Source organism: Prinia subflava, chromosome 6 (assembly GCF_021018805.1).
Source record: "Prinia subflava isolate CZ2003 ecotype Zambia chromosome 6, Cam_Psub_1.2, whole genome shotgun sequence".
Classification (NCBI taxonomy): Eukaryota; Metazoa; Chordata; class Aves; order Passeriformes; family Cisticolidae; genus Prinia; species Prinia subflava.
Window position 1 is genome coordinate 34,434,291 of NC_086252.1, and position 21,174 is coordinate 34,455,464.

The 21,174-nt window shown below is 41.0% G+C and overlaps 1 protein-coding gene across 1 annotated transcript in view; it reads right to left on the bottom strand.

Annotated features, from left to right (window-relative positions):
- The window catches only part of LRP1B (LDL receptor related protein 1B), a 295,406-nt gene extending 282,146 nt beyond the window's left edge, over window positions 1–13,260 (bottom strand). The window contains exons 1-3 of the mRNA XM_063400998.1: window positions 13,146–13,260; window positions 11,694–11,822; window positions 5,436–5,687 (exon numbers count right to left, since the gene is read on the bottom strand). Of these exons, the coding sequence (XP_063257068.1) occupies window positions 5,436–5,687; window positions 11,694–11,822; window positions 13,146–13,242 (478 nt within the window). The 5' untranslated portion in view covers window positions 13,243–13,260. The remainder of the gene's footprint in view (window positions 1–5,435; window positions 5,688–11,693; window positions 11,823–13,145) is intronic.
- Window positions 13,261–21,174: the final 7,914 nt, after the last annotated feature.

A 21,174-nucleotide genomic window follows, 5' to 3' on the forward strand; every position in this document is an offset into this window, starting at 1 on the left:
GGGACCAAAACCAGGGAAGGAAACAGGAATGTTCCCAAATGTACACTCCTGGGTTGTGGTCAGATTCCCTGGGCTCGCTGTCTGTTCTTCCCTGCACTCACATCCAAAAGGTGGAGATCCAAAAAGCCAGCCTGGCCTGTGCCCAGCAGATCAAGTGGAAGGTTCTGGGTCTCACAAACAGAGAGGCAAATCCCTCTCCCTCCAGACACTCCAGCCCCTCCCTCCCCACCCCTGCTCCCAGCCTTGGCAGGTAAAAACTGAATTACTACCGAAGAAACAAAATGTTTCTTTCAATCCAGAGCAGTCCTGGCCAAACACAGGTGCCAAGAGAAAAGGCTGTACCCCTTCCCAGGTGAGGTGTGACCAGCTGTGGGCACAAAGCGCAGGTGGAAAGCTGAACACAGGCACTGCAGAGTTGGTTGTGGTGTGCTGAGATAACCAAAGTCCAAGAAAACCTGATCCAAACGTCAGCCAAGCAGAAAATATCATGCTCTTGAAGCATCATCCCAGAAGAGATTTTGTTATGTGCTGCAGGAGAATAGCAGCTAAAATCCAGGCTGTGCTGCCCTGTGCTGGTTTGCAGAGCATGAAAGGTGGGAATTCCAAGCCCAGGAAATTCCCAAAATCTTCCAAAATACAAAACAAGAATACAGGGCTCAACATGAGACCTTAGAGAAGGCTTCCAAGTTTAGAGACCATAAGTAAAAATGTGAGTTCATTGTTTAAACAGAATCACACTAAGCTAAGTAGTGGAAAGTTTTAGAGGTTAAAGTTTAAGATATGGAAGTAGTTATAAAGGTAATAAGAAGTTTTAAGGTGTAGTACTGTGAGTTTGTGTGTCATTAGATGATTGCCAAGAGAGTCCGCACTGCAGCACAGACGTGTAAGACCAATTAATTAGAGATTGGTGCGAAAGTAAAAACATTCTTTGTGGCAGTAGTTTATTGGCTAATTAACATTTAAAAGACCTTGTAACTTGTGGTCTTGGGACGACTGGCTGCAGACTTTGGGCATGCAGTGAAGATGTTCTCACCCTTTGATGAGACTGCAGCAATAAATAACGTTTTAAAATGTCCTGAGGTGGTCTTGTCTCTCTTAAAACCTGACACTTGGTGCTTGTTATGATGAAGACACAAAATGCCTCCAAAATGAGGAAGAAGATTCTTGCATCCAGAGGAGGCAGTTCTGGCCACCTCTCAGCTCCCACACACCAAAGTGTTAATGTAAGATTGCATATCACGGCTTTGAAAGGCAGAAAATGGGGAGATTATCCACATTCATGCCATTAGAAAGAATTTTTGTTAGTCTGGGCCTAGAGATGTCAGTCCAGATAAAGGATTGCTCCTGAAAGTCTCGCTGCACTCACTGAGACGGGCTGTGAGCTCGTTGTGAGGTGTCCAGAGCACCCCTGTTCCCATGGACAGAGGCTGCACATCCTTACAGGAGAATCACCTCTGGCTCCAGCACTCTCTGCATCAATCTTTCCCAAGAGGAAAACTCCCAGCTTCTCTTCCAAAACCTTCTAGGTCTTGAAAAGACAAAGATGAAACAACGTGACAATGCCTGGCCTTGGCTGGGACCAAAGTGCCTGTGCTGATGCTGCTGTGCCTGCAGAAAGCTGTGCTTGTGCAAGGGGATAGAACCACCAAACAAACCCTGAGATAATAAATATTTTAGAAGTGAAATTAGCCTAATTACTGAGCACGAGGAGGCATCTCTGGAGCTGCACCCTGTTCTCCCAGAGCCAAAAACACACAAGTGCAGGATCAGCCTCTCCTCAGCCCTTCCCCCTCTGCAGAGGGAGACACAAAAGTTACCCAGAGCTTCAAAGGATCTGATTCCATCTGGGACACCTCCTCACCAAACCGACGTCACATTGGGCTCTTCTGAGGGAGAATTACAGAAACTAAGGGACTGTCATTCCCTTTCTTTCCTGAATCCAAAGCTGGTGTTCAGTACCTGGAGCTGGTGCTGTATGACCCATCATGAAAACAAAGTCATTTTCATAGTCCCTGCTTTCCTAGACATAGACTTTCATCTTTAAAGATGATCTGTATTCTTTGTTCCTAACTACAGGACTCACTTGCCTTCACTGAAGCAAACACTTTGAATAAATCCACTTCAAGCAGTCCCAATCACTTTGTATGACTGATGTTTCTGGCACTTTCTGTGTCAAATGCAGATTTTTTTTTCCACTAACAAAATGATTAGAAGTTTGGGATAAAAAAGATAAATTTCATAAGCACTGCTAGGAAAAGGTGGCTTTTTTTGGTTGTTGGTGGCTTTTTTTGTGGCTTTTTGTTTTGTTTTGTTTGTTTGTTTGTGGGTTTTGTTGTTGTGGTTCTGGTTTTGGTGGGTTTTTTTTCTTTTTTTCTTTTTTTTTTTCTTTTTTTTTTCCCTAGTACTTTTAGGAATAACGAATTTCACACAAACACACCAAAAAGGGTTCCTATGAAGAGCAGAATGTACAATTTCATGTGAATCACCCCATGGCCGTGACCATTTATTTGGCTTGAGCTGGCAGAGAATGCAATTACACTTGAAAAGATTTTCCTTGACAAAGGGTTACAAAATTAATTTGCCTCATAGGGTGTATGTAGTGCTGTATGATGAACAGAAACAGCAGAAATGGCCTGATAGGTAACAAAAAGTAGAGCAAAGAAAAGGAAGAATTCAAAATTCAAACTCAATTTTGCAGCAGCCATGAGATTACCTGGCAAATATACCAGGTAGAGCAACATGAGATTACTGCCGTGTCCTGCAGGAATTAACTCCAGGGATGTCTCAAAGATCCTAATTAGGTGGACAAAAGCAGGTTTCCTGCTGCTTCCTCCTCTGAGGAGACATGCCCAGGCTGGGGCACTGATGCTGCTCCACTGAGCAACACAACAGAAGTGTCTGTGGATGTGTGTGCTTGGGAAAAACACTCCCACAGCTAAAGCTGCAGGGTTTTGTCAGCCAGAGCTCCCAGTAAAGTTTGGGTTTTTTAAGCCCCCGAGCACTATTTCCCAAATCAAAATCAAAGAAGTAGTCAAAGCAAGTGTCTACAGTCAGTTCATGTCCAAGGGAATTAGTATTCCTCATCTGAATAAGATTGAATGATTACCACGGAGTTTGAGAAGAATATTAGAGACCACAGGCTGGTGTGTGCTGGCACTGTGAAAAACGAGCAGCTCATTAATTCCAGGCACTGCATTCATTCCAAACCCATCCTCAGTTCTGCAAAGAGATGCAGATCTGGACAGCACAGGATCAGAAATTCTCTGGACATGCAGGGAGGAGCACAAACTGCAGAGCTCAGGTCCACTCTGATGGTGCAAACTGACAGAACACACAGCTCAATACAAAGCACATTTTGCCCAGGACTGTGGTTAATTTGATTTTCCTTGCTAAAAGAAAAACAAAATATCAATGGCTGGATGAATTGAAAATGCACAGTGAAATAGTACCACCATGATCTTTGGGGTACTTTACCTTGAGTATAAAAAGCACTTTTAATAAACCTAAAACTTCTCCAAAATGGCCCACAACTGAATAGAGGAAACAAGAAGAAGGCAAAAACAACAACAACAACCACAAACCCAAACAAACCAAAGAAAAAAACAGAAACAAACCCCAAATAAATATATTTATGCCAAGGATAAGAGAGTTATCTAAAAGTAGAATGCTCCTAATGAGTGTTGACTAAAAAGACCACCAAAATCCAAAGCCTATTTTTGAGAGGTTTTTTTAAAATTCAATTTACAATTCTAGTACATATAAAATTAGGAAAGGAGGTTAAAGAAAACACAACCCCCCCCCAAGAACAGCTTACTCTGCGTGAATGAACACATCTTACAAAAAAGTATCTTGATAGCCCAAAGCAAAATTTCCATGAAGAATTTATCATTTTGACTTGCACCTCCAAGAGTTATTTTCACATCTGTGATTTGCATATTCCTGAACTGGATGGTCAGAGGTTTAAGGTCCGTTCAGGGATATTCTTTGATGCACATCTCACCTTAAAAGGATTTTTTCAAAAGCTTGGATCTGATATTAGACTCCAGCCTTGAGTTTTTAGAAGTCTTTATTACCACCACGACCACTGCACTTCCTTAGTGCTGGGGACTGCCTCTGAGAAAGATGAAGAAAATTGCTTTGTTTTGTGAGGGTTTTTTTGGGGTTTTTTTGTTTGTTTTGTTTTTATGGGCTTTTTTTGTTTGTTTTTGGGGTTTTTTTTTGTTGTTTGTTTGTTTTTGGTGGGTTTTTTTGTTTTGTTTGTTTTGTTGTTTTGGGTTTTTTTGTGGGGTTTTTTGGTGTTTTGTTGTTGTTGTTTTGGGGTTTTTTTTGGGTTTTTGTTTTGTTTTGGGTTTTTTTTGTGGGTTTTTTTCTTTTTTGGTGGTTTTTTTTGTTTGTTTGTTTGTTTGTTTGTTGTTTTTTGGTTTTGGTTTTGGGGTTTTTTTGTTTGGGTTTTTTTTGTTTGTTTGTTTGTTTGTTTGTTTGTTTTTGTTCTTTTCCTGTACAATATTTTGCAGTCTGTTCACTGTGTGTTCAACGTTTCTGTGGATGAACACCTTCCTCAGAAGATAACAGTGTCCCATGAATGAGGAATAACGCTGTAATGCAAAGTCTAACTCAGTGTGATGACTTTAGGGATTTTTAAATTTATTTTCCTAATTAAAAAAAAAATAGAGGCAGTAGTTTATCTCCAATAAGTCAGGATATTTTGGTATTTTTCAGAACTAACATACCTGTGATAGTCAGTGTGCTAAATATGATTCCATTTCATTGCTAGCACTGTCCCAGTAGCAAAGAATGACTCTAGAGATTTATGTAGCACTATTTTCCCAGGGAAAAAGAAGCCTTTTACATTTCTTCTTCCATTGCACTGCTGGTTTTGTAACTTCCACACATTTTAGTTAGCCTATAAAACCACACATCCTCAAAGCCTGTGCATAGATACCAACACTGCAGCTCAGGCTGAATATATGAGTGAAAAACCGTAAAATCAGTGTGAGTTGCAATATTTAACGCCTCAAGACTGTTTTCAACTGCAAGCCTGTTACATTCCTGTGTGGGAATGGTCTTTCCCCCCATCAGGGACCCCTAGAGCTTGTGTACCATGTAGTTTAACCCTTCCTCCCCTTTGTGACCCCATTGTCTGTGTCCCAAACTGCCCCTCCCTGGCAGGAGCTAAGGAAAGACCCAGTTCCTCTGTGCATGTTCTTTTTCCCTCTGGACACCACCTGGAATAAACATCTTAACTGCAGCTGGGGATCACAGCCTCCTTTGGGTCCTTTACCCTGTCCATGAAACATTCCTCCAAAGCCTTCTAAGGCCTGAGCTAGCTTGGGACTTGGGAGGAGTTAAAAAGGAGGATTTATTTCACAAGCCCAAATGCACCTCTGCAGGCAGGACAGACCCCCTGCTCTGCTCAAACACTGCCAAACACTTACTGTGAAGGGACTGGGCTGTGTTTACTGCCCACTCCTGGGGTGAGGCGCTGTCTCTGGAGATCCTGGAGCACCTGAGCTGGCTGGAGAGCTCCCGGGATTCAATCCAGCACAGGCTGTCCTCGCTGTAGTCCAGGCTCAGCACCGCTGATCCCTTCCCCGGGCTGTGAGCTGACATCCTGCTGCCATTCAGGTACAGGACCTCGATCGCTTCAGAGCTGGCAGTCAGGAGGAGGGGAGGTCTGTCAGCAGGCTCTGAAAACAAAGTGAAGGGAGTTGAAAGGATTAACAGGCTTTGGATGTGTATTTCATATTTATCTTTTTGGGTTTAATGTAGTTTTTAATGTTCTTACCTGGTTGTTTTAAGATATGTAATAAATTGGTTTTGGTTTTTATTTTCATAACTGTCATATATTCTCAATTATTAGTCTATTTTATCCTGCTGTTCCAATGGTTCACATCATTAAAGAAAATTAATTACCCCAGCCCCACAGCCTACTTTAATTCCAAGTATCATTATTGCAACATTTTTCATGCCTAAATAACAAAATGAAATACAACTTATGCAAATTATCTCTATCCAGATTACTGGCATTTTGAAAAAGAATTAAGGCCAGGAAAACCTGAAGACCTCATGAGGACACATGGAATTTTAAGATGCTTTTCAAAGACAAGGCTATAAAATAAGAAAATCTGAGGAGTGGGTGTCACTCGAAGAAGAAGTTATAACCAACCTAACAAAAAATCCAGTGCAGTGAAACCTTGAAGCATAAAAACTCTGCAGTTTCAGGCACATGTGAAAAAAAATTGTGTTGCCACATCAGGAGCTCTCACCCTGATGTAATCTGCTTGTTTCCAAAAGAATTCATCAAGGTTTGAGCGCTGCATTGACGTGCAGCACTTTCAATCAACATTCCACCTAATGGAGTCCTCAAATGTTCACTAAGCAGTTCCAGATGTCTAAACGGTGAAAAAAATGACATAAATAAAAGGATTTGACAAATGGTACTTCATCAGCAGGTCTGATTAAAGAGAAGATTTCAGTGAGTACAGTGCTCAGTGGTCTCGCACAAAGCTACAGCAGGAGGTGTTCTGTGCTTTTATTTAAATATCTTGATGCTCTTTATTTTTTAATTTATTTTTTAATTTATTTTTTCATGCAGAAAACCTTATTTCTATAAAGCTTCAGTGTGTATTCTTTCTAATGTGGATTTCATTTACTCCTTATTTATTCTTTCTCATTCCAGAATGTATATTCTGTCTTGTTACACATCTCGTCCCTCCAGCAAATCCCATGTGAACATTTGTAAATCCAAACTTCTGCACCGCTGCTTTTGGAACTTTCTGCCTGTCCTCATCACCCTCACACTCACTTCCACCCATCCATCAGTCACATCCAAGCATTATTTTTCCTTGACTTTCAGAAGATACCCAGGAGCTGCAGGGATTGAATTTCTTTGTAGAAGAAATTCTTTGTAGAAATTTGTAGATTGTTTGTAGAACAATCCCTTGTGGTGTAAGCCACGAGTGAAGCTCTCCAGTCTTGTTTGTTTTTTCCTTTCCAAATGATAAGGTAGTGGGGGGTTCTCAGTAAGCAATTTTTGTTTGAAATCTGCCAGGTAGGTCCCTTTGCAGTCAGCGCCTGTAAATCTCTCTTTCCCCCTGTTCTTAGCAACATTTGCTACCCTTGAGAAGAAAGCCAGATTTAAGAACTTCTGTCCCTATCACCCACTCACCCCAGACTTCCCAGACTGCTACAAAAGGAGTGTTTCCATCTGCCTCCTGCTGAGGCTGGGGATTTATTTTTACATCCAACAGCTCTGTGCTCAGCTTCCCTCTCCCCACCAAATAACACCACTGCCTGCTTCTGGATTCAATCCCTCCTTCCCCAGCTACCAGCAGTGTGAAAAGACCTTTATTATGATTCCTGCTCTTATACTGGGTGTTAAGCCGGATATTTCCACAGCCTGCACTATCTAAAGCCTCAAAGGGAAGGCAGCTCACGGGAGCTGTTACAGCTCCAAAGCCACCAGGAGCTTCAGGGCTGCCAGAGAGAACCAGATCTTTTCTTTCAGCTGACCTATTGAGAACTGTAACGAGGATTTAACACCTCACTAAACTCCAGAGAAAGGTTGTATTTTGCTATTAGGGTCTGAGACATAAGAGAATTCTTCAAAGGAATTAGCTTCAAACCTCTTGAGCAGCGGTTGTAATCAAACCTGGCTGCAGACAAAGGTGTTGTAAGGGGCTGCCAAGAGGTTCTGCTCAGCAAGCACCATTAAACATTAAAAATACAGGAATCAGATTAGTGGGCTTGAAATTGTATTTTTAAAGCATAAATACATTAAATAATTCAATGGATTAAAGCAGTTAATCACGGTTTTTCACAGTAGGGTAGATTACCTGCTTCCTTCAGTGTTGCTCAGATAAAGGCTGATTTCATAATTTGAAAAACATAATATATTGATAATGAAACTGTACTAAATATTATTTTTTCATGCAAAAATATATAAATCAACTCAGTGTAAAGCATAATGCAACTGAAAAACAGGAGATATTAAAAAATATATCATGTCTTCACTCTCACAAAAACTGCTTGTCTGTTCCTCGAGAACAGATTCTACACTGCTTAAAAGTTTAGGGGACAGATTTAGGGTGAGTTCCAGTGAGCTGACAACAGCTTTTCAAACAGGTGGACTTCATGTGTGTTATTTTTTCACAAGTTTTTCTTTCTTTTTCTTTTTTTTTCTTCCTTTTTTCTTTTTTTTCATTCCATAGGAAAGATAAGAAGTGAATAGCTCTCTAATCCAGGGAAGTTTTATGATTCATCCTTCTTGACTAAAATGAAAACATCCTCCTTTGAATTATGTTGAAGATAGAGTAGTGGAAAAGATGAAAGACTTGCATTTCCCTCCTACCTGATCTTGTCTAAAATACAGATCAATAAGTGATGCCACAACAAATCAGACACGAAGGTGTTTTGCAGTGGCAACAGACTTCTCATCTGAAAAAAATAAACTCAGAGATGCCAGCATTTTCTGTTTTTTCCACCACAACAAGATGAAAGGCACAAACCTCAGAATTCAATATTTACGAACAATAAAACCCCTTTTCCTGGGGTACACATTGTAAATCATAAAGACTTTGCTGTCACCAATATATGTATTGCATAAAGATCTGAAAAAAATACTGAGCAGCCCAATCTGTTTTGACATTATTTTTGATGTTTAACCACAATGTACCTCGCAAATTGGTAATTTTTAAAGTTTTAAAACTTATTTTGGTGAGATTTTAAAAGAAAATTGTGTTGTCAAATCAGTTAAACAGGGCTAATTTTTTTTCTAAATGCTACATTTTTTTTCTTTAGTCATTATCAGTCCATGCCACTTTATCTACATGGCAAATGTTTCTTACCACACAGCATTTCTCTCTGGATTGCCTTTGGAGATGTAAAACATACCAAGAACTTTTGTAAAACAGATGAATTTCTTTTCCTCAGCTAGATATTCCCGAGTCTGTAATTTTCTTTCCTTAAATACTCTTCTCATCACGTGTAGAGCTTTCAATTTAGGCATAAAAACTTGGTAAACAAGTAAGTTTTTAAATTTCTGTTCAGCAAACCTGTGTTTTGTTTCATTTTCACCTCAGAAGAAACCATTAACTGCCTCTTTATTCATACAAGAAAATACACGTTAAAAGTCTGGAAAAAAAAAACCCACAGTGAGCCCCCAGCTGTTTTGATACCTATTTTAACATCCTTCCCAAAGGGAATGTGCAGCTAAAAGCTTTCAGCTCCAGAGCTATTTAATTGTGCTGAGGAAGAAAATGCAGAATTTAATGAGGGAGAGAGCTCCCCATCCTCCCCGCCCGGAGTTTGGCCGCCTGAAGGGCAGCAAGGAGCGGCTGCTGAGGAAATCTCTGCTCCTTGTGCCACTTTGCAGAGATGGAAATGAAGCCTCAAGTTTTTCAGCTTTCGTATTTTCAGATTCTGTGCTGCCCAGGGGTGCAGATCTGAGCTCACATTCAGTGTCAGCTCTGCACAGAGCAGGGACACAAAACAAATCCTTTCCTGCTGGAGACCAAAGAAAACTTTCAGCCCAAAAGCACAAACAAGGGTGGTTGAAGGGAGGAACAAGAAGGATGGAACCTCACAACCTGAGGCTGGAATTGGACAATTAAACCCCAATATGCAAATGGACCAAAACTTATCAAAGTGTGAGACCTCATGACCTATCAGCCATTTTGTGACCATTGTGGGTCCATTTTGTGACACTTTGGGTCCACCTTGGGTGTAGGCCCTGTCTTGCCCAAGGTGTACCTTAAAGCCCTTTCAATAAATATCCACTTTATTCTCCAGCTGTGTCCAGTCCCTGTTCCAGGCCAGCCTTCCCCAGACATCAGTTCTCAGGGGACACTGTAGCAATGTGTCTGTGTAACAGGCCATTGGGATGCACCAGCCAAACCGTGTGTGACAAATCTCATCAAGCCACCTGCAGTCTTGTTCTCAGCGTTCTCAGGGATTCATCAACGTTACTGAGAAAATAACAGGATTAAGATAGGACCCGAGAGCCTGAGAAACTGTCCACAGAGAATGTAAACCCTAGATAAAGAAGGCGTGATGGGATGTTGGACGTTTGACCAACTGGGTGTCCTAAAGGAGATGTACCTGCCCCTTGAACCAACCAGGAGTGTGGGCCCACGTGGGCTGTAGATTTTAGAATCTATAACTGGGATTGTAATGTAAACAATAAACAGTTTCTAGTGAAATCCCATTGGAAAAAAATTGTTAAGTTTTTTAAGTGCTGGGTTTCTTTTTTTCCTTAGACACCTGGGTTGGGTGTTGGGTTTGGTGATTTTTTTTTTTTGTTTTGGTTTTGTTTTTTGTTTTCTTTTTTTGTTTGTTTATTTGGGGTTTGTTGTTGTTGTTGTTGTTGTTTTCCCTTGGATTCTGTTCTTCTGATCCAAATCTACCTTTTTTTTTTTTCAAAAAACACAAAATAATGAGCAACACTCATTTCTGTGCACCGCCAAGACCATGGTTTGTATTGTCCTACAGGGATTTCTTTGATTAATGAGTAGTGATTCCTTTCAGAAAATACCAAAAATGTGAAAACTTCTGTCAAATAAACACGATTAAATAGCAAAAAATACATAAAAGTTCCTTATTGATGTGATTAGTTTCATCTTGACACCAACAGCTAACTACAATGCTCAGTTGTTACCCAGTTTTCTGTGTGTAAAAAGGGGAACTAAAAGGGTCATCTCAAGCTCAGTACTGGCACCATGAGGATTTCTTGATCTAGAATTACATTATTGATTTTTCATGTAGTGGAGAAAGAAGAATAATAAATTATTTTTACTTTGCATGGGGTTTCTTATCTCACAAGACTTCACTGTGGATTTTTTTTTAAATGTCCATGATCAAGAAAAAACACTATAAGCAGGAAAATAATCTTTAAATAATCTTAATACTCCTACTGGTGATCATTTAGTGATGCTCTTTAGGTGAGAAAGCCTCAAAACGATCTCAAGACTTTTGTATTTTAGCATAGCAAACTAGTTTCAAAAAGGAAGCCTTAAAAATATATACAATAAACATGACTTCATACTCAGCTGCATATGCTTCAGCACTGTGCCTGTTGAAGAATTCCTTAAGGAACTTTTTTGGCTTTTTAATATAAAAGCATTGTTAATTCATTATGCTGAATAAGAAAACACTCTGTACTATATTGCCTCATTAGGCACAATTGACTAATTTCCTCAAATACCCAATCCAGTATAAGTAATGAAAACACGCACTAAGCAACAAAAAGCCTCATGTGAATATGTATATCAGGAAATTCACCTCTTGGGATAATGCAAGGACAAAGCAATCTCATGTCTTTTTTCATCCTAAGGGTACAATTACCTCATGATCATTTCCCCTGTCTCCATTGTCTTCCCAGAGTAAACAGCCTTTTTTTGTTTGTGTGATGAAAATCTTTGATTTATTTATGAACAGGGAAACTGGGAACCCTCGTAATCTTGGCTGAATTGAGAATTTTGCTTTAATTAATAATACCCAGATAATAACTTTTAATATTTCCCTTGGAGTATTGTCTTAATAAGAGAAAAGGTTTTTTCTAAGCTTGTTGTGTGGCTCTTTGTAGTAGAGTGAAGGGAAGTTCATCTCACTTGTGTTCATCTCTGTCTTTTCACATGAATCCTTTAGGACCCAACCCCAAAATATTTTCAGGAAAGTAAAAAGATGTTAAAACTTACTATTTTTGGCCTTGCAGGACTTGTTATCGGGCTGAAGCACATAACCCTCCACACAGCTGCAAGTGTAGGATCCATCTGTATTTACACACGTCTGGCTGCAGCTCCCATATGTGTCACATTCATTTACATCTACAGGGAAACATTAACAAGATGGAGTTTAGGGATCAGGAAAAAAAGAAAGAAATTCAGTAAAATTGGGAATTCTAAGAGATGTTTAAGTCATGAATCATTTTGGTGTGAGGCTTGATGCTTTCCCCTTCTCAAACCATGAATATCAGGGATGTCGAAAGCCCTCAAATAGCCAGAAAGAAGGGTAGGAGTTTTCAAGTTCAATAGCTCTTAATTTTGAAAGATAAAACTTTCATTATTTCAAGTAGTCTCCAATGCCTACATCATGTTAGGGAGACGTTTGGGTCCTTGTTAGTACTAGAGATCACTAGTTATCAGGTTGATGAATGGAGCAACATTTCAGGAGAGGAAGTAATTGATTACCCTTCTCAACCTATTTATGCTGGCAATGTCTTACAGTTCCTTAAATGAGCTGTCACTGCTTCTCCATTAAACCACCATCCAACATCAAAAACTACATACTCCTCTCATAAATATAAAGAACATTTTTCTCAACTACTGTGTATAAGGATAATACCATAAAATCAAGATATGCTGTTTAACAGTGGTTGAGGGTTTAAGTAATAAATTGACATTCTAAAAAACACGCTGTTTAAATTATTTCCTGAGATATATTTTTAATCATGAAACATGACAACCATAGAGAGGAAGAACTTATAATAAATTATATTTATGAAGAATCTGGCTCAGTACTTTTAGTTGGAGAGAGCAGTGATTGGTAGTGAGAACATCCATAGGGCCATAGAACTCCAATATGATTATTAATAGAGAACAAATAAAGCAAGAAACAAACACCTGGACAGAGAATGAAGAAGTCATACATTTCAAAAATGGAAGAGAACAGTCTACAATATAAGTCCTACAGTTTCAGTCTAGAATTAACTGCTCCAAAATAACGTTCCCAGCTCAGTTGTATGACCTTGGGAGGGTTCATTTATCAAATTCTAATGTAGGTGTGACTTTATGGCCGTGAGGTGAAACCCTACAACTTTTAGAGGCTCTCCTGGTGGGGAGGTGTGGAGACAGAACATCTCAGACAACTGAGCTGTAACTCCAGAGCCCCTGCAGTCCAGCTGACCCCTCAGGAACTCCAGGAGAGCTGCTGCTGGGGCACAGGAGCCTTAGAGAGGCAGGAGGGAGGTCCTGACTCTCATTTTAGGGACACTTTCCCATTCCCTGCCCCAGAATCCCACGTTTGTGCCCAAACAACGCCTGTGAAGAAGGTGAAGGCTGTCCTGGTTGCCCACCAGCTCCCTGCCCCTGAGAGCCATGAGAACCATCAGGACAGCGGGATGTGAGTGCTACACTGAATTTCCTGTTTACCTGTGCAGCTCCTGCCGTCCCCGCTCGTTTCGTAGCCGTCCCCGCAGTAGCACCGTGTGCCGTTCCTGGTGATGGCACATTTGTGCTGGCAGCTCATCTGCTGGCACCTGGGGAGCAGCTCTGTGAGGGGAACACAGCAAAAGGTCCTGTTATTCCTAAATCCCACACTTTAGAAACATCGAAATATATTTAAGTGCAAATCTCAGGAAGGAGACACCACCACCATTTACATTAGCTGGAAATACATCACATACACCTCTAAAAAAGTTTGTTATGAAAACTGCATGTCAGCAAGTTAAACATTGGAAATCAACATTTTCTCTCTATCAAGAGTTGCTCACAAGTTTATTATTGTGGTGTACTGTTGCTCTGCTTAAACATCCATTTTTTGCACATTATTCATAACAATTATTGGGAAATAAAATAAACAAAAAAAAACCAATCCTGAAGTGGTAACAGATATAAAAAACCTGAGATTATGAGAAATATTTCAACATCTCTCTCTTTTTTACTCCTAATACTAATTGATTTTCTAACTTTTTAAAGCTTGTTTTGATTTAATGATGCACACAAAACCTTCACTCCAAACAATGGGAATACATCCCGCCTCAATAATTTCACGTTGGACCTGTAATGCTGGATAAACCCATGGAGATTATATATGTCATTACTGCAGACATCCTGCATAGAATCTGCTAAATACACACCACCAGCACAAGGCATGATGCAAACAAACTGAAGAAATCTTGTAGAAATACAGATTGCAATATTTTCCAGCATGAAACAGCACAAAACCAAACAAAAGCTGCTCCAACTCTCCCCAGCCTCAAGCTGTGAGTCGTGTTTCAGTAATTTTACTGATCAAAAAACCCCACTCTTTTAATGAACAACACTTTTTCCCCCTCCAGGAAAAAAAAAATAAGATTGAGAAACCCAGCTTAAGGAAGTGCTCTGAGGGTATTTTTCAAAACTATGTAGATGGATCAGAAAATAACCTGCAAAGGGACAGAGAAATTTCTGCCACAGGGCTGGCTTTAAGTAACTGGGTATGACCTAAGGAAAAAGAGAAATCTGTATCCTAATATGTGAACAGTTTTAATCTGTCTGATCATTATTCATCAAGTTCTACTTGGGAGTGGAATGAGCATGAATATGAAGAAGAGTCTCTATCAGCATCTGAGCCCTGGAGCTCCCGTTCTGGAGCGACTGCCGCTGTCAAAATAAAGCTGAAATTTTGGGAGGAAAGTGGATGTGGCTGGCACACAAAGCTACTGCTTATTCGAATGCAACTATTCTAAAAAGAAAGTGGTTTCACACAGTTATCTCAGGACATTCCCTAGAACCCTGTGCCACACAATCTACAGAGGTCAATAAACCACACTCCGTCTAACTCTGCCATTTTCCCAGTGCCTTCTGCCACATTTCTCTGCCTTTTGGGCCTCTGTCATAGCAAGATGATACATTTTTGTGGCTGTGGCTGGCTTTGTTGGTTTCCTCTCCCTAGTCCAGTCCTTAAATCTGCTACACCTTTCCAAGAACCACATGGAGGGAGAACTCCCCCAAAGGTGCCCTAAAGTGGTTCTGCAGGCTGAGGTGCAGAGCTGGAACCAGACAAGGTGGCTCCTGTTAATTCAATGTGTCTGTCTGAACAAAATCAACACATACATCTCATTTTCTGAGCAAACAGGGATCAACCATCCTTTACCACCCATAATTTTCTTCCTCCAATATTTGCTAACGCTACACAGCCAGGAGCTCCTACTGGATGAGAACTGTTTGACTCACAAACAGGACTTGGTTTGTTTGCACTCTTTCCTTAATGGATGCAGACAGGCAGCAGCCTGAACCAGAACAGACCTGCACACAGCCAGGAAAGCTGGAGAACAGGGACAATAAATTGGCAAGTGAGGTCCATTTGGGGAAAAAAAATCTTTTTTTTTTTCCATAAAAACTGTTGTATTTCATTGATTTTAAGTTATTGCAGTATCATGTGAGTGGCTTTTAACAGCAAAATGATTGCATTTTCCTTACTAAACTGTTAAAGAACCACTGTTAGCTGCCATCTGTTTCTGACTTCAGACTGACATTTTTCCCTCCTCCCCTAAATTATTCACCAGATCACTTCAAACATATTTTGGTTTTTTTTAATGTAACAGAAACTTTTTGGCCCCAGAAATTTTCACTCTGTTCCTGATCTGCTAACCCTGCTCAGGGAACTTATAAATGGAAAAGCAAAAAATAAAATAACAATTTAGAATAAGAATAGATAGCCTATAACAGAATAGAATAACATAGAATAGATTAGGAAAGAATGTTTCATTTGAAAAGGACCTACAATGATCATTTAGTCCAACTGCCTGAGCCCTTCAGGACTGACCAAGAGTTAGGGCACGTTACCAAGGCCTCTGCCAGATGCCTTTAATAAATAAAACATTAAACAGTAAAACAGCAAATGTATTTTCTACTTTACTAGCTAGCTTGTAATAGCTGTAATAGTGATCCTGAAAACCTTTGGAAGAAAACAGAGTTTGACTGCCTCTGGCAATGTTTGAAATATTGAAGGACAAGCTATGGAAGACAGTGTATACATTTAAGGCTTGGTTAGATTTGTAACAGGTTTCTTGGGAAGTGAGAAGGCAAAGAAAAATCATGAAGCAGAACACTGATATTTTTAATGCTCCAGATAGGACATTTAAAGAGATAAAAGCCAGGCACTGTCATTTCCTGTCTTTTCTAAAATTCTGCACCCACTTTGATCTCCCTTTCTTGGCAAGAACTGGTTTACAAAGTACACAGGCAGTGAAGAATGAGCATCACTGAGCTTTCCACTTTCATCACAGCTACAGAAACCTCTGAATTTGTCAAAGCCTGGTATTTCTGCTGCAAGATTTAAAGGCAGGAGCTGCACTGAAGGAAACAACAGGAGAGAGCTTTACAGCTCTCTGGCAGAGCCACAGTTCAAGACGAGCTGCCGAGCAAGCCGTGAGATTTGCAGAAATACGGGGTAGCAGCAGCAGCCGTGAGTGTCTTTAGGATGATCTACTTTCCCCAGGCCCGGGGAGCAGGGACAATTCATCCAACTCTGATTTAGGTCATTTTGTTCACTGTTTTCTTTCTTCCACAGGAGACATGAGGGGCAGCATTTTTTCCTTACCTCCATCTCCACGAACTCTCTGAAGTTGTGATCCAGGTGTGCCACAAAAGCCACCCTGCTCTCTCAAAGGCACCCATGCCAACCTTATTGTTGGAGTCTAGAACATCCCACTGGCCACCCTGGAGGGTTTGGAGACCGGACAGGGGGGTCTGGGATCTGTACAAGGGGGTCAACCAGCCTCACACAGAGCCCAGGAGGACACTGCCTCTGATCCCTGGCCATGGGAGTGAATGCCCACATTGTATGAACAATCACAAGCTGAGAGAATTCAAAATATGTAGTATTTAGTTTATCATAGAATGCAAATGTAGAATCTAGGATTCTCAGTATATGGGGTTGAAGAGGCAAGATGGAGGAATTGGGGACTGGCCCCTGGTGCCACTGGAACCAGTGCTCCTGGTTTTTGCTCTCGTCCCCCATTTTCTGCTGAGTTGGATCTCAAGGATTGGTTTAGAGTAGAAATGACATGTTAGCATAGGTAGTAAGTATTGGTAAGATTCTGTAAATAAAAAGTTCGTTGTAGACGGTGGTTGGATCAGGGGAATGGTACAAAGGGTCCGGGATGCTCTGATCCACCCAGTCCGCCGCGTGTCCTGCTCTGCTGGGGACGCCCTGCAGAGCTGAGAAAGAACTAAGATAAGGTACCCTGCCAGGGAGGCCTGGCAGAGCTGGAAAAGGACTGAGATAATGAAGAATAAACCTTGGAAATGTGCACTGGCGGACTCAACTTGTCATCTCTACCTCTGGTGTGTAACACTTAGGGCAAAGAGAAGACTGAAAACCTGATTACCTCTGGGAACAGCAACCCAGAGGAAACTCCCAGGGAACAGCAACCCTGGGGGAACCCTGAGCACCTTGGGGAACAGCAACCCCAAGGAGAATCTCAGGGAATCAACAACCCTGAGACCTTATGCTTCCTGACTTTCACAGTGCTCTGACTCCCAGCTTCTGGTCCCACAGGAGAGAAGTCAGTCAGGCAGAGATGCTGCTGATCTCATCTCATCTCCCCTGAAGTGGTGCACCTTTGACAGTGACTCACAGGAGCTGTAAGCTTCCCGGACAAACTGCTCCCACGGGAATTCGCCGTAATAAAATCCTGCCTTCGTTTATTCCTTCAGTGTTCAATGAAACACACTGCTTATCGTAGCTCATTCAAGATGAATGATACAAGGAACTAACTTCTCCTGAATGGCTTTTTAATGAAATGTTAAAGCAATTGATCTGACTCTCCTTTTTTGTCAGTTCCTCTGAGCCGACATGAGCTTCACAAAGGGTTCACAGCAGGTTCTCATGCTCAGATGTTTTGGCTGTTTCTATGAAGGGGAAAAGCAGTTCAGCTTGAAGTTTCCTCTTACTGAATTTCTTTATTTGGGGGCTATTGGGGACTGTAAAAAGGAGTAGAACAGATTTACCAATACACCTGTTAGCTTTGTGTTTCCTGACAGGACAAACAACCACGGCCAGGTTGGATGGGGCCCTGAGCAAACTCATCAGTGGAAAGTGTCCCAGGCCTTGGCAGGGAGGTGTGGGTCGGAATGAGATTATCTCAAAGGTCTCTTCCAACCCAAACCTTTCTGTGAATCTGCACAACCATGAAAGCAAACTTGAGGCACACACAGCCAAATGTATTTATCTGCCATTATTTCTGAGCCTCCTGCATGATAACAAAGCCTTTGGGCTGCAGTGGGTTCCCTCTAACATTTCCTATGTGCATCTCTAAAATATAAACCCCATTTATACTCCTGCTCTTCTTGTAATGACAATATGTACTGGAGAGTACTGACAACCTTTCAGTATTGTGTGAATTAAAACTTACTGATTATGTAATGTTGATAAACATCAAAAACACAGAGCTGGTGCAAATAAAAGAAACTGGCTGAAGCTTACACGTTGAAAGTGTCAGACAATGCACCAGGGGGATAAAAGCAGAGCTTCTGTTGTCACTTCAGGACTTCCCAATTTGAAACAACAAAGGGTCCTTGTCACACAGTTCATCAGAGAGTGACCAGGAGCTACCAGTGCAATGTTGCCGGGGAAAAAGGGAAATGCATCACTGGGAGCACTGGGAGAAGGTTTCCCACAGAGAAAGAGTTGATGTCAAGCCCCAGGATGCTCCTGAGTGCTTTCCTTGCAGGAGGCAGCTGCTGGCAGCCTGCACTCCCCGATGGATGCCTGGAGAATAAACTCAGCTTCCAGCAGAATCACAGCCTGAGGGATTAGCAGGGAAGGGAGAGCTGCAATCTGAGGAAAGACTGCAAATTTTTGTCTTGATTGGTGCCAGGGGATGAAAATGAAGAGGAATTATGACTGCTGTCTATGAATATATCAGAGGATCAACAGCGGGGAAAGAGACAATTTAAACTAAAGGGCTATTGGCAGAAGTACAAATGAGTATAAATTGCCCATTAATAAATTCTGGCTGAAAATGAGAAGGTTCTTAGCTATTACCATAATCAGGTTCTGGAACTCCTCTTTGAGTGGGAACAGCAGGGACAGAAAATAAGTGCTTGCTTTTGACATGGATCATGATAGACCAAGAGAAAACCAGCATATGGAAAGGGCCCTGAAATACCAGAAACTATTTACATGAGCCAGGAGGTTCCTGAACTGTGCTCCTCAAGCAACATACTACTGATGCTAAAACACAAGTTTTCATTATAGAACTAAGAATTTTTTTTCCCTTCTGTCTGAAATATATCCAAAGGAGAACTTACAGGAGCTTGTTATTGGACTATTTTTCTAATTGAACTCTGTGCATTCCCTTTTTTTCTCTTAAATATTAGTATTCTTCTCGGTGCCTTTGTGTTTCATAAATTTATTTGATCTTGTCTCTGTTTTATTCAGTTTTTGTGATTCAATATTCATACACTGATGTCTAGACTATTCTTATCACACATGTGCCATAAGCCTTATGTTTTTTTTTTTCTGGTCTATGTTTTGAGGTTTTGAAGAACAACCCTTTCACAAATTAGACTTTGTTGTAATCTACCCTAAGTTTTTTGTTTGTTTGTTATTGTTGATGCTAGAGACACAATATAAAGCTCCATGGATTGCTTCTCTGGCAGAAAAGGGTGGCTTGATTGATAAAATTCAACTGCTGGACTGAAATAATGCAGCATGGTTTTATCTTACATTTGTTGGTCACGTTATTAGTTTTTAATATCTGACCATAAAAGAAAAAAAGACAGAACTGTGGTGAACTTTGTCAGACACCTCAGCCCATAACTCTGTTATGGCAGATGCACAGAGACATGGAATTCAGAGGTCAGGTTCCTGACCTTACAGCCCTGCTGTGGGTGACCTTGGCCAAATTCAGCAGAGAGGCACGAGGAGTCAAATTTTAAAATGTTGGTTTTTATTAGCTCCTAGAATAAACCATGCATTCAGAAAAAATAAACGGGGATATGTTAAAGACTCAGGCATTTACAGTTCAAGTCTGTAGCCAGCCCAGCTGTCCTGCCCCAGGGTCCATCAGGCAGTGCAGGATTTCTGTACAATTCACAGGCAGGGTAATCAGACCCAGGAATGACAACTCCAAACTCTGCATTCTGAACTCTGACAGCAAGCTAAAGCCCATTCTGAGTCCTGGGTATAACTGCAAGCCTCTTCCTTCTCACAGCTGAGATGCCTAAGTTAGGACTGCTGTTGGGTAATTCCACGTGCTTAAACTCCTGAGGGCAGAATCTCTTCCTAAGTCTGGAGTGTAAAAATAATATTTTTAAGATAGAGGGAGAGAAACGATGCTTGAGAATGGTGATTTGTCCTGGGCACCAGGCTGCTCCTAAATTTTCCATAAAATAATTACTGGATAAAATGTATTCCCAGACTGCTGCATTTCCACCCTTTTCATTACTACAATCACCAGACAATGAGCATTTCCCAGCAGTATTGATTCAGCCTGGGAACTCTTGATCAGCAACTGGTGCACCCTGTGGAGGAAAGGTGAAGTGTGAACACCCCTGAGGCCAAGAGACACCTGGGCAGTCCTGGTTGGTCCTTCCTGAGCAACTGCTGTGAGGACAATGCTGTCGTGTAAAGGCTGAGCTCCAGATTTTTGTCATGGGAGTAATCATTTATTTTTTAAATAAATTTGTCAGAGCTCAGCCCCACCAGCAGGAGAACCTTGGCCTGGAGAAACAAGGGATGCAGGAAGTTTTGCTTGGAAATAAGCAGCTCAACGCGGGCATGGTGGCACATGGATTGTACTTCACAAATTCACCTGATAGCTCTCAAGCCTCTGTTGTATCCTCCCCACATCCCTGTCTATGTGTTGGCAATCAGCTGCTGAACAACCTAATTTGTTATTTTAAATAGACATTACAACGTGTTTGTCTGTTTTATGATTACAGGAAAATTACATATCTTGTTTAATCTGCTTGTCAGTCTGCACACAACCAGAAGTGTCTGGCTGTGATTATTGTTCAGTGAAAGTGGGCACGTCTTGCTGAGTAAGTTCAGGCTGCTTCTGAGTAACAAGACAGCACTTAAAAAAGACAGATACTTTTTTTTTCCTTTTTTTCCCAGTCATTTCCAACCTATCAAAGTCAGAGAGAAGAAGGAATATTGCAGGGGAAAAAAAAAGGTTAAATAAGGAAATAAAATCTTCCATAATATTCAGCCCTTCCTTTCAGACATCAGTATAACCATCTGAAAAATATCACTGAACAGTATCTCCCAACCCAGTTCATGGATAAATTTATTTTTCAAGGATGTACTATTGAAATTTCTGCCTGCCTAAATCTTGACCTACAATATTTGGCTCAGCTTCAAAACGATTTGTTTTATGTGGTGTTCTTCAACCATAGCATCACAAAACACTTTAAAAGATGAGATCAGCAGGTAGGAGGCATGTAGAGAAATATTGGCTTCACCCAT